General features: G+C 51.4%; 1 protein-coding gene across 1 annotated transcript; it reads right to left on the reverse strand.

Annotated features, from left to right (window-relative positions):
- Positions 1–2,115: 2,115 nt before the first annotated feature.
- Positions 2,116–11,153, reverse strand: LOC130261106 (serine/threonine-protein kinase pim-1-like). Its single transcript, XM_056507020.1, is given in 7 exon segments — positions 2,116–2,222; positions 2,469–2,645; positions 3,266–3,632; positions 3,836–3,886; positions 4,062–4,229; positions 4,232–4,434; positions 10,949–11,153. Coding segments are annotated over 7 exon segments (1,278 nt in total).
- Positions 11,154–14,153: the final 3,000 nt, after the last annotated feature.

Genomic DNA, 14,153 nt, shown 5'->3' on the forward strand with positions numbered 1-14,153 from the left:
ATGTGCTGCTGCTGCTGCTGCTGTGGGGGTCATTTGCCCAGCCCTGCCCCAGAGTCAGAGATCAGATCCAGACACTGCTGCTGCTCCCTTGGGATCAGCCACAGTTTGGGTGTTGCTGTCAGTGCCAGCAGGAGCGGTGGCTGGAGCAGTGGGTGCTGACAGTGCCCCAAGCCCTGGGCCCAGAGGGGTCCCTGGGCTGGGGGCTGGGAGGGAGCTGCCCCTTGTTCTCTGCCCCATGCAGAGCTGGGCGGGGCAGCACAGCACACAGGGAGCCTGCGGGTCTCTTCCAGCCCTGTCTGCTCAGAGTTTGGCCCTTGGAGCTCCAGGAGGGCAAAGGCAGCTGCTCCTGCTCCCTCTGTGTGTCCCCATGTTCAGCAGTGCTGCTCCATCAGTCTGCCTTGCAATGGGGAAAAGCCTCAGCCCTGCAGGGCCAGGAGCTGCCGGGCTCTGCCTAAGCAGCTCAGCCAGCGGGAAGGAGCTGCTCCACATGGGAACCAGGAGCCAAGGACACTTTTTTATGGCATGTTTTCTGGTTTAAGGAAAAAAAAAGGAAAAATTAAAGGAAAAACCACAGAAAAAATGTGAAAGATAAAAACAAAATGAAGGTGTAAGTGAAAAATAGTTCATACCTTTGGATAAAGGGGTAACTGATTTTTTTTAAAACAAGAACTAAGTTATTTACTTTGTAAATGTGCTGATGGCATGGGTCCATCTTACTGACTTCAGCAGACTTTTTAAAACAATTTTGGAGTTTATTTCCAATATTGTTATTTTAAATTGTGGTTGAAGCAAGAGGAAATTGCTTTGTGCCCTGCCAGCTTCAAGCAGGACTGGGAATCTAAACTCTGTCAACCTCCAAATCCTTTAGAAGATGCCCTTCCTTCTCACACTTCCAATGAAGTGCACATTTCCTTTAAATTGTCAGTGATTTTTTAAAGATGGAAAGTCCCACTTACAGCTTTTGCTCTGGTTTGGAAGTGCAGAAGGGCAATTCTCCATCCATCAGCTCCAGGCTGCACTGCCTTAGGAACACACCCCCTCGCCAGGTTTTGCCCACTCGTGACACTTCTAGAGGAGAAAGTAAGTGCAACTGCACAATTCCAGCCAAGAAGGAACAAAGAGTGGGACAGACAAAACATCCCGTGGAGATCCAGGGGTTCAGCTGGGACTGTGGAGAGTTTGGGTTCTTGCCAATTGGGTATGTGTCCCTAACTGCAACCTCTTGGCCTGCAGGAGCGTCTCCCTCACCTGCAAAAGCAGAAAGCTCAGGCGGTGTGCTCGGAACGGGCTCATCTGATGCAAAGCTGTCAGAGCCCTGGCACAGCCCAGAGCTGCCTCAGCATCCGCAGAGCCCGGCTGCAAGGAGAGAAACCAGGAACCGCCTGTCAGCTGAAGGCTCCTGTCCCCCTTGTCCCAACCCCCGCAGTGCCCAGGCCTTGCTGGCTGTGCCCAGAGCTGGGCACAAACCTCCCAACTACTGCTGCCCCTGGAGGGCAGTACATGTGCCCAGCCTGCAGCCAGCCATGGCACATCCAGCCCCTCAGCAGCTGCCCAGAGCCAAAAAGTAGCTTGGCAGCCCACTGAAGAGTTCCTTGCATCCGCCCCAGCAAAGGGGGCAACTTTTGGTGCCCAGCCAGGCCAAGCCATGCCCAGATCTGGGAGCATCCCCCTGCCTGGGGACTCACCTGCAAATTGGGTGTGGAGCATGTCTTTAAAGCAAGTGCCAGAATCAAAGTCAATCATCTCCAGCTGCCAGTGGTCAGGTCCAGGAAGAGATTGTCATCCTTGAGGTTGTCCTTGCAGCAGCCCCACCTGCTACAGCTTCTCCAGGGGCTGCTTCTCCTTCCCTGGGGGCCAGACCAGGCTGTCTGTGCTCTGCCCAGGGACTCAGCCATCACTGAAGCAGGACAAGTAAAACCATGTTGGATGGTGGCCGCCAGTGCTTGCAAGACCAGCTCAGCTCCAGAACAGATGTTCCCATCTGATGACCCCTGCTCCATGGTATAGGCAGGACAAAGAAGTCTGGGTTTCTTTGCTTCTTATCACCAAGAGATGTGTGGAGCTGTTTGATCCAGGCTCCTGGATCAAATGGTGCCTGTGAATCTCTCCCATTTTCTAGGGCAGACAAACACCCTGCAGCCAAGGGTCATAGAACAGATCTTCCACAGATGACCTGTCCAAGGAGCGCATGGATAAACACCAACTGATAATATCTTGGCACTCTGGGGAGAGAAATCATAAATCACCAGGCAGTTGGAGAAGGATCCTGTTCACTTTGCCCCACCATTCCCGTGCCTGGGCTCTGCTGGATGTTCTCAGAGTTGTGCCTAAACTTTCCAGTCAATTCCCTGTTTTGGAGGAGAGCAGGACATGTGCCACCTCCTCAGCAGCTGCCAGAGCAGGATGCTCACAAGCTGGCTGCTGTCTCCAAGCACTGGTATTCCCTGTGCCCAGAGATGAGGATCCACCTTGAGAGAGCCCTTGTGGGAACTTGAGCTTGCCCCGGATGATGTCCTGGCCCTTCTTGAACGGGTGCTTCCCGCAGACCATCTGGTACAACAGGATACCCAGGGACCAGATCGTTGCTGCCTCGCTGTGGTAGCATTTGAGGTAGGTCCATTCTGGGGGGCTGTAGGATGGTGTTCCTATGGAATACACTTGGAGTTCATCAGGGGGATGCTGCTACTCCCAGAGCCTCGCCCCAGCACCCCTGGGCATGAGGGGGCTGCACCAGTGGCACAGGGGGTGACCTGCAGCCTCCTCACCAGCACTTGCCTCTTGTGCACAAAACTGGGGCTGGAAAAGAAGCCACTGGTATTGGGAGAGGGCAGCAGAAGCCCTGGGAATGCCCAACTAGGACACACAGAAGAAAAGCCCACCCAGTGGTGGGAAAAACCCACTCTCCTCCCTGCCTGCGCTGCCCCCAGCCCTCAAAAAAACATTAATAAGCTAAGGCAAAAAAGGGCAGCAAAGCAGTTCAAGCCCTTCCTCACCTGCACACCAAACTGAGCGGTGCCCAGGTCTGATCCCCCTCTCTGCCACCCCCATGGGGTTTGTGTCGGGCTGGCTGTTCCAGCTCCAGCCACAGCTGAGTGGGTGGTGAATGCGGTTGGCAGGGCTGGCAGCTGGCCCCCCTCTGACCCCCACCCAAAAGCAACTTGGCTGCAGAAGCAATCCCATGACCTGCAGCAAAGGGGGGAATCCCTGGTGCCACAGCCAGGCTGGGCCATGAGATGCCCAGGAGCATTCCCCAGGCTTGGCTCACCTGCAAACTGGGTGTAGACTGTGTCCTGGAGGAAGGTGCCACAGCCAAAGTCAATCAGTTTGAGCTGCCCGCTGGCCAGGTCGATGAGGATGTTGCCCAGTTTGATGTCCCTGTGCAGGACCCTGCAGCTGCTGCAGTGCCACACGGCCTCCAGCACCTGGCGGAACAGCCCCCGCGCCTCCTCCTCCGGCAGGAACCCCCGGGCCACGATGAAATCAGAGAGGTCCTGACATCGCTCCGGACGCTCCAGCACCAACAAGAAGCAGCTGGGCAGCTCAAACCACCGCAGCAGCTGAGTGACTCCAGGGAAGCCAGTGGACACCTTGTCCAGCAGCACGATCTCCAGGGGCGCACGGGCGCCGTTGGGCTGCGCGAGGAGCACGATGCCGTCAGCGGGGCTGAGGCCGTGCCAGGGCTCTGGGACTCCTCAGCCAGCCCGGGATGCTCTGCACCCCCGCTCACCCCACGCCCGCTCTCCCTGCAGGGCTCTCGGCCGCTCCTACCCTGCCGGGTCCCGGCTCCTCGCCGCCCGGCACGCCCCGGCTTCTGCCGCTGGCCCCGCTCACTCACCAGCTCGTCCCAGTGCTGGATGCGATCCCGCGGCACGCACTTGACGGCCACCTGCGAGCAAGGGGCAGCAGCGGGCTGAGCTCGCCGCCCGGCACGCCGCGCTCCAACCTCCCCTTCCTCGTCTTCTTCTTCTTCTTCCTCCTCTTCTTCTCCCTCCTCTTCCTCTTCCTCTTCTTCATCTTCCTCCTTTTCCTCCTCCTCCTCCTCCTCCTCCTCCGCCACTCACCGGGGCGCCGTCCGCGAGCCGGGTGCCCGAGAAGACGCTGCCGAAGCCGCCGCTGCCCAGCAGAGAACCCAGCCGGTACCGCTCCTGCAAGGCCTCCTGCGCGCCCCCTGCGGGTGACACGCGGCTGTCAGCGCTCGGCCAGGGGCTAGACATGGCTCCCGACCGCCCCCCGACGGTCCTGGGCCGGGCATCCCCACCCGCCCCGGGCCCCGGTGGAGCTCGGGCCGCGAGAGCCGCAGCGGGAGTGGCAGGAGCGGCTGCGCCGCGTGTGCCCTCCACAGGCCCCGGGAGGAGCCGGGGCCGGGGCCGGGGCCAGGGCCGGGGCCGGGACAAGCGAAGCCAAAGAGAGGCGATGCCGCCCCAGCCCCAGGCACTGATGCCCAGACAACAGCGCTACAGCCAGGACAGCGAGAGCCGGGCGGAGGCGAGACCGCGGCGGGACGGTGGGGGACAGAGACGGGACAGGGGCAGGGGCAGCACCGCCCGGGGTCGGGGACGGGCTCAGAGCATGGCCCGGCAGGGGAAGAGGGGGAGAAGGGGAGAAGGAGAGAGGGTCCGGGAAAGGGACACCGGGGAAGAGGGTGCGAGACTGCGGGAGAGGGAGAGGAGGAACAAGAGATCGAGAGGGTCTGTAGACTTGCTGCTGCTGCCGCTGCTGCCGCTGCAACTGAAGCGCCGGGGCCGTTGTCCGTGTGTTCGCTTATCCACGTGTCCGTTCTGCGCCCCATGGCCAAGCCCCGCACGCCCCGGGGGCAGCCCTGAGTCTGTCCCAGCATGAGAACTTTGCCCTGTTGAGCCAAGGCCCAGAGTCCTGACTCCCGCACGGGGACACAGGAATCCCCTCAGTCGCTGCTGTGCATTGGTCCTGCTGAGGCTCAGACACTGTCGGGGCTCATTCCCTGGTGGGAGGATTCCTGCCCGAGCCAAGCTCTGCACTTGAAGGAAAAAGAAGATAACCAGGGAAGAAAACCCTGCAGCTGGGGAAAGTATTTTTAGAAAGGCCATGGGAAGAATAGAAGTGAAGATTTTTCTGCCAATGATTGTTATGTTGATTTATTGTAGCCAATGAAGAAACTGTAAACTGTGCAGAGGGTATAAAAGACAGCATGCTCTTGTAATAAATGTATTTGGCCACTTGAAGTGTGGAGTTCTATGTGTGTCACACCCGCCTATACAGCAACACTTCTCTGGAAAAGCAGTTGCAGTTTTGTGCCACTGTCATTGTAAATTTCCTCCTTCTAACAAATGTAAATCCACCCTGATTCAATTTCAAGATATGGACCCTTGTTTTGTCACTGAAAAATTTGGGAGAAATCAAAGTCCATTTTTCTTGGACTTTGACCACTATGTTTCCATTTTCAAAGACCTTGGAGAGGACCCAAAAATCTCCCAAGACTGGGTTTGGAGGCCTCATCACATAACCATCAGGCAGGGTCTGAGGGCCCTGGGCTCAGTGGAGACTGAGGAAAGAACAGGAGAAGCCGGAGGGGGATTGAAGGGAGGTTCCACAGATAGTGGAGCTTTTCTTCATTGTATAAAACAGCCTGAAAAAGAAATACTGGCACCAAGGGCAGTTGGGGAGGTCCAGACTGGACACAAGGAGAAAGGACAGCTTTGTCAAGCCGCTGTTGGATACATGAAGTAGACAAGGCACAAATACCTTGATAACTATGCTGACAATCAACACGTACATGCCTATTTTCAAAAATTCTCTCCACAATGGTCTAAGGCTCAGCCAACCAAACAGATCATTTAACCATGATCCTTCTTCAACTCTGAGTTTGGTCATATCCTGGAATTGTTGTATACTCTTATGTATAGATACTGAATGGTCAGAAAGATTCATGCAACACATTCCATTAAAGTCTTTGCATCCATGTCCATGCATTAACAAAAGAAAATGAACCGCTGCTCTGTTTTGCAGAGTTGCATGTCTCACACCATGAACATCAATTAACAAATTGCTCACTGCGGGAGAAATGGCAAGAGATTGCATACTTAGCCAACAACCTAGTTGATTCAATTGTTTCAAGGCTGCCCCTGAAGCTTCTGAGGCAGAAGGAGAGTTGCTGTAAACCTCCTTCCAAAATCCCAGGCCATAAAGTTATCATCACAGTCAGGTTTATATTGAATGATAAACCTCTTCTCTCTACGTTTGTGTTCTTCTGTCATTTTTATGTTAGGTGTCAGCAAAGTAAGTCTCCCTAACCCCACCTCCTTCTCCTACTTCCATCCTTTCTCCCTCTTGTCACGGTGTGACTTGGGTTTGCCAACCTTAATATATTTAATTTCTTTTAGAGATAGGACACAGGAGTAGAGACAAGGCAGGCTTAAAACTTAAAAAAGTACAAGAAGAAATTTATTAATAACACAAAAAAAAAGAAAAATCAGAATAAGATCCCTAGATTGTTCCCTCCTCCCCTTCATTCAACATTTTTTACCAACAAACATACAGAGAGCACTTCAGTCAGTGATACATTCAAATAATCAGTTCAGTTCACTTAAGAGAGAAAAGTCCCTTTTTTAGTTATGGCTTAGGGGGTGTCTTCACCTTCACAATCTGCATCCGCCCGGGACCTACAGAACCATGAATTTTCCTCCCATTTACACAGTCCTTCCAGAGCCGTGTTATAGGTTACGATTCACACACGGGGTACCACTTTTAAAGGCAGGCTGGTGCAAAAAGCAAAATTCTCTTCATCTCTTTCTCTATCAAATGTCTCTGTTCATATTCCAGTCCCAAAACAGAGAGCTCAATTTCCCCAAGGCAAAAAAGTCTTCTTCTCAAGCACGCCAAACCTCCCCAAGTATATTTCACAGTCTAAAGGAATTTTAGTGAAGTCGCAATCCCCTTAGCCCACAAAAAGGGTTTTCAGCTACTTATCAGTTTGCATCTTTTTAATCTCTTCCCACCAGGAACTTTATCTTCCTTCCGCTGACTTTTGTAGTCTCCAAGCTTTCATTTCTTCTCATTCAGGGAATGCTTAGAAAAATCGAGGATCTTATCCAGGCATAAAGAAGTTACAATTGTATCCAGATCGTGAAGAAACAACAGGGGCAGCTGGAGGCTTCTTCTCTCAGAGCGAGGAGGGGAGGGGGGAAGGGAGAGCCTTTGGTGGCTCCCCAATCCCCCCTGCTCGGCCATGCCACGTGGAGAGGGGAGCTCCGGGCTGCGCGGGGCCATGCGGTCAGGGAGGGGGGGTCGGGACCATGCGGCCGGGCCGGGCCCCCCACCAAGCCGAGGCCGGGGTCCCAAGCCGGGCCCCCAGCAGAGCTGGGGCACTGGGCTGGACTCCAGGCCAAGCGCAGAGCCGGGCCGCAGCCCCCCGGCCAGGGACCACCACCCCTGGAGACCAGAAGCCGAAAGAGAGCCAGCAAACCTGATCCACTGTGATTTGTGAAAGCGAAATAATTTTTCAGTGGTTTTCCAAGCTGTCCATCACCAAATCAGCTCTCTGATTGGTGCCAGCAGCTCACAGGGGAAGCTCCCGGAAACAGGAGAGTCCCTCCCACTCCCCAGCCTCATGGAGCCTGCCCTGAGGTGAATCCACCCCTCCCCCCAAGCACGTGAAACCAACACACCTCTCCATCTCTCCTATTCCATCCCTCCTCCTCCCTAGCAGCAGTGACACCCTCGGTGCGCCATTCCCGAAGCCCTCGCAGCCCGCGGCAGGAGCAGGGATGGAGTCGGGACAGGTCGGGATGGGCAGTGTGGGGCTCTCGGCTGCTCCCACCCTCTGGGACTGGAGGGAACCCGGCCCGGGGAACAGGAGAGGGAAACTGGAAAATCTGGGGGCTGCAGATCCAAACTGCTGCTTGGTGGGGACCCTGGGCAGGGACTGCCAGCCCTTGGGGCTCCTCTCGGGAGTATGGGAGGGGGGAACACAGAGAGGGGTGGGGCATCCCAGGATTGGCATCACTGAGAGTGACTGGGAATTACTACAAGCATGCTGAGGGACATTGGGACCATACTGGATCATACTGGCAGCAACTGGGACTGCACTGAGGGTGACTAGGAACATGCTAGCAGCAACTGGGATACACTGGGAAAGACTGAAACCATAGTGGGGGTAAATTGGAGCAACTGGAACCACATTGGATAATAATGGGAGCAGCTGTGCCCATGCCTGGGTCATACTGGGATCTTACTGGAACTGGCTGGCATCAGACTGGGAGTGACTGGAATAGCACTGGGAGTATCTGAGAGTAACTGGGATCCTACTGGAATCAGACTGGGAGTGACTGGAAAATTGCTGGCTGTGACTGGAACTATGCTGGAGGTGACTGGGAGCAACTGGGCCCACACTGGGAGGGACAGGGAATCACTCTGGGCATGACTGGAATAATACTGGGAATATCTGGGACTGACTGGGATCATACCAGGAGCGACTGGTATTGTAGCAGAAGTGACTGGGATCATCCTGGAAGTGACTGGGACCATACTGGGAGTGACTGGGACCATACTGGGAGTGACTATGGGTCCTACTAGGATCATCTTGGGACCCACTGAGATTACAATGGGTGTGAATGGAACCTGACTGGGGGTTACTGGGAGCTACTGGGCCCATGCTGGGAGGCAAATGTGGAGACATTGGGAGCAACTGGGATCAGCTGGAAGGTACTGGAACCATATTGAGGGAACTGGGATCACACTGGGAGTAAGTGGGACTATAGTTCGGGCAACTGACAGAAACAGGTCGTGCTGGAGGCAACTGGGAAAGACTTGGATCATTCTGAGGTAACTAGAACCTTACTGAGCAAATGGGATATAATGGGAGTGTCTGTAACCATATAGGGGGACTGTAATCACATTGAGAACAGCTGGGATCATGCTGGGGACAACTGGGAGTGAGTGGGACCGTGCTGAGAGGGACTGGGACTATTCTAGGGACAACTGGAATCATACTGGAAGGAATTGGGAACAACTGGAACTATTCTGGCAGCAACTGGGATCACACTGAGAGTTACTGAAATCATACTGGGATGGACAGTGAGCAGCTGGAATCATGCAGAAAGGAACTGGTAAGAAGTGCAAGTGACTGGGATACACTGGGAGAGACAGGGAGTCACAGGGATCATACTGGAGGCTACTGGGGTCATGTTGACATTGACAGGGAGCAACTAAGATCACACTGGGGGCCACTGGTATCATACTGGGAGTGTCTGGGAGTGACTGGAATTAGACTGCAAGTGACTGGGATCATACTGGGATTATAGTGGGTGTCAACAGACCCTGACTGGGGGCTACTGGGAGCTACCAGCCCCATGCTGGAAGCCAACTGTGCACACACTGGGATGAACTGGGAACGACAGGATGTATGCTGGTGACAGCTGGGATGTACTGGGAGTGACTGGGGTAATCCTGGGGGCAACTGAACCATACTGAGGTAACTAGGAGTGCCTGGCAATGACTATGAGAATGTTCACAGCAGCTGGGATATACTGGGAGTGCCTGAGACCATGCGGGTGGTGACTGGGACCACACTAGGAGCCACTGGGAATGTGCTGGGGAGAACTGGGGACAAGTGTGAGTGACTGGGGCCATGCTGGGAGAGACTGGCATCATACTGGGAGTGACTGGGACTATACTAGGGGCGACTGGGACTATACTAGGGGCAACTGGGAGGACTGGGAACACACTGGACAAAAGCTGGAGGAACTGGCAGCAACTAAGGGCAAAGGGTATCATAATAAGAAATGACTGGGAATGACTGGGTTCATACTGGGAGCAACAGGGATCATGCACAGTGAGGGGAAGTGACCAGGATCATACTGGGAGTGACTGGGCTCATACTGGGAGCAGTCATTTCTGGCACTGGGATCCCCTGAACCCCTTTCTGGCCATCGTGCCCCTTCAGCCCCAGCAGCCCCTGCCAGCGGTCCGGGAATCCCAGGGGTTCCCCTCTCTTGGGGGGTCCCCACTTTGGGGTTCTGGGGGACCACAACCTTTGTTTTTGCTATTCTTGCCATTTATATGCCTGGTTTTCAACCATGACCACAGTTGATAGGTTCATACCTTTTATATCAGAATGCTTTTCCATGGATCTTTTGTACTGAATGAAAGCTTAGGACCAAGGCCATTCAGCACAATTCTGTCTAGAGGTACATTCCAATTCCTGGATTACACTTATGACTACAAGCAAAACAAACAAAACAATTCTATTGACTAGATTTCTACAGGCTGTACCACAATGTGCTCATTTTGCTTGAGTAAGTTTTCATTTCAGTTCATTGTCACCTGGTGTTACTTTTCTGAATGACAGTAGAGTATAAATTTCTGGCAGTTAATCTTTCCAATTAGTTATACAGAGCATCTACTCCCCAGTATGTTTTCTGGTGCTCTTCTGTTACTAACAACTATAAGAGATGAGAAGGGATGATCATCATCCCTTCTACAGTAACCTCCATCCCTCTTGGTTATACGTTCTTCCTTGATCCTTTATTAGTTTTCTATCTCTTCTGGTATATATTGGCGTACCTATCCATCTGGAATTAAAGCTCCCTCAATCATCATCTCACCTTTTGCTGCTTCTTTTGCCTCTCTCTCCACCAGCTCATTTCCTTCTTCTGAGCTCACCTTCTGGTGTGCCTTAATGTGCATAAATACTACCTGTCCAGGTAGCTGAACTGCTTCCAGTAGCTGCAATATTTACTGCACATGTTTAATGTTTTTCCCTTGCAAGTTTAACAGTCCACTTTCTATCCAGATGGCTCCATGTGCGTGTACAACTCCAAATGCATATCTTGAGTCTGTATAAATGTTTATTTTCTTTCCCTTTGCAATCTCTAGGGCATGGGTTAGAGCAATTATCTCAGCTTTTTGTGCAGAGGTATCTATTGGCAAGAGTGCAGACTCTATTACCTCTTCGCAGGTGGTAACTGCATACCCAGCATGTCGCTTTCCACTGACGACATCAGTGAACCAGATTCTGTGTCATCCAAAGGGTCATCCAGATCAGGGTAGCTGGAGTAGGTGGCTTTGATAGTCTTCAGGCAGTTGTGGTGTAGAGGCTCCCCTTGATTTCCACTAAGGAAAGAAGCTGAGTTGATAATGTTAGTTACAACTATCTCTGCATCGTCTTGTTCCACCATGATGGCTTGGTATTTCAGGAACCTTTGTGGGGAGAGACAGTGCCTGCCCTGTACTTCCAGCACTGCAGATGCTGTGTGAGACACCAATACAGTCATTTTCTAGCCCAAAGTGAGTTTGCATGCCTCTTGAATATTCAGCACCACTGCAGCAATGGCTCTGAGGCATCCCAACCATCCCTTGGCTATTGTGTCTAGTTGCTTGGAGAAGTAAGCCACTGCTCTCCAGTACAGACCCAGGTCCTGGGCCAATATCTCCAGGGCAATTCCCTGCTTCTCACAGAAAAACAGAAAGAATGGTTTACTCACGTCTGAGAGTCTGACAGCTGAAGCTGACGTTACAGCATTCTTTAGCTGGTAAAAGGCCCACGTGGCCTCTTTTGTCCACTGGAGGTCTCTGTTTCCATTTGCAATGAGCGCATAGAGAGGTTTTACAAGCAGCCCATAGCTGTGTATCCACAGCCTACACCACCCCGTCATTCCTAAGAATGTTCGCAGTTCCTTTACTGTCTGAGGTTTTGGGGTTTGGCAGATCACTTCCTTGCGATATTGCCCTAGAGTCTGTTGTCCCGCGCTAATTACATAACCCAGATAAATTACCTTTTGCTTCATTACCTGGGCCTTTTTCTTTGATACCCTGTATCCCTGAAGTCCTAGAAAGTTTAGGAGGCTTACTATCCAGGCTATACATGCCTCTTTCATCCGGGTGGCTATGAGGAGATCGTCTGCATACTGCAGTAGCTTTCCTTCTTCTGGGGGAGCCTCCCAGGATTCCAGATCTTTGGCAAGTTGCTCTCCAAACAGGGTAGGAGATTTTTTAAATCCCTGAGGCAACACCGTCCACATGAGCTGGGATTTGCACCCGCTTTTAGGGTTTTCCCATTCAAATGTAAAAATTTTCTGTCTGTCCTCATGGAGAGGGAAGCAAAAGAAGGCATCTTTCAAGTCTAAAACAGTAAACCAAGTTAGCTCTGGTCTTAGGCACATTAGCAAAGTGTATGGATTTGTTACCACATGTCTTGGGCTGCAATACAGGATGAGACCAAAAGTATGTAATCTATCACCATCTATTGAGACCATGTGGGGCAGTGATCCTTATTTCCATGACAGATAGTATCTGCTAGTGGGCCATCTGTTAAAACCAGGTGGGGCGGTTATCTTTATCTTTTCACAACCCATCCTCCTTCCAGGGAGGCATCTTTTGTTAATGGCCCATTGAGTCCCAGTGCATGACTGAGAAAATTACATCATCCCATTGAGAGATGCTCCAGCCAGGGGGAGGAGCCAAGCTTTTCCCAGCAAGATAAAAACCGAGATTTTGGACACCAAGGTAGCCCTTTTTCCACTGGATTCCAGAGGAAAACTGGACCTTTCCACGTCATCTCTGGACCTTCAGAGGAAAACTGCACCCTTCTACAGGAGCACTGCTTCAGCTGAACCACATCTGCCACTGCAGGAGGACTGTAGCCACCATTTAATTAGACTGCTACCAACACTCTGATTGACAGGACGTCAGGTTGTATTCTGACTTTGTCAGTGTTTATAGGTTTGTTCTTTGTAATACTGTATTTCTATTTTAATTTTAATTCTATTTTAATTTTTCTAATAAAGAACTGTTATTCCTATTTCCTGTATCTTTGCCTGAGAGCCCCTTAATTTCAAAATTACAATAATTTGGAGGGAGGGGGCTCACATTCTTCATTTTAAAAGGAAGCTCCTGCTTTTCTTAGCAGACACCTGTCCTCCAAACCAAGACACTACGGGATAGAGATCTTCACTTATTTTCTTAACAGCCCTTAGATCCTGTACTATCCGATATGACCCACCAGCTTTTTGGATCGGTAAGATGGGAGTACTGAACTCAGATTGACATTCTTTTAACAACCCTAATTGCAAAAAGTTTTCAACTATTGGGCTAATTCCTTCCCTGTCCTCTCTTTTCAAGCGGTACTGTTTAATTTGAACTGGTTGTTTTCCTTCCTCAAGTTTAATTACTATGGGAGGTGCAGTTTTTGTCCTCCCTAGTACATTAGAAGCCCACACTCCAGGAAACACTTGATTTATTATTTCTTCACTAATTTCACCCTCCATTTGAACAGCTGTTAACACTAAACTTAAAATGCCTCTATGTACTGTTAATAATTTACTTCCAGAATAACCTCCCCATTTTTAAATTTAATGGTTACTTGTAATTGTCCTAACAGATCTCTCCCTAGATGTCTCGGGGAACTGGGGCAGGTATAGAAATTTATGAATACCCCACTGCTTTCCAGGCCTATTGTCACGATCAGCTCAACCCAAGCGGGAGTCGTGATGGTTCATTCAACCCCAGGGTGCAAAAGACAAAAGGCAAGAGAGTCAGGTTTTGTTAAGCAGAAAGTAATAATGGAGTTTATTGAGTGCCAACAATTCAGTTTTTCGAGAGAGAGAGAGAGGTAAAGGAAACGAAGAAAAGGGGAGAGAGAGAGAGGATGGGATAGAGCTACCAACAGATGGGACACATCCTCGTGGTTATCTGATGAGATGTATCTTCAATCCGTTGGGGAGAAAGAGATCTCAAAGTCTTTTTAGGAAAGTCACTTTTTATAGTCCTTTTCCAAAGCAAGTGGCCTCTGGCCAAAAGGTGGGAAGATTTACAGACTATTGTATGAGGATATCATTGCTCCAACAAACAGGTGGAACAGGACACTACAGCCAGTACCCTGCTTGAGAGCAGCATACCATGGCAAGCTCCAAGCACACCTACAAACAGTCCTTGGCAAGCATCCACCTCGGCCAGGCCAGAACTCAGGTGAGTGGAGCGGTCCCAGGTCTCAGTTTCTGATGATGGTTGTGAGGCAGATCAGACAAACTTTGGACCGACTCTTACACCCATACTTTAATGTTTTGCAAAAATATGCTTTTTCAGGTTGGCCACTTGCTCCTATTACTGTAACATCATCCTTCCCTACAGGTGCCAGAATCTTTTTTGGAGCCGAATACATTGCCCCTGTGTCAACCAGA

This window comes from Oenanthe melanoleuca, chromosome 19, assembly GCF_029582105.1.
Source record: "Oenanthe melanoleuca isolate GR-GAL-2019-014 chromosome 19, OMel1.0, whole genome shotgun sequence".
In the NCBI taxonomy this organism is placed as follows: domain Eukaryota; kingdom Metazoa; phylum Chordata; class Aves; order Passeriformes; family Muscicapidae; genus Oenanthe; species Oenanthe melanoleuca.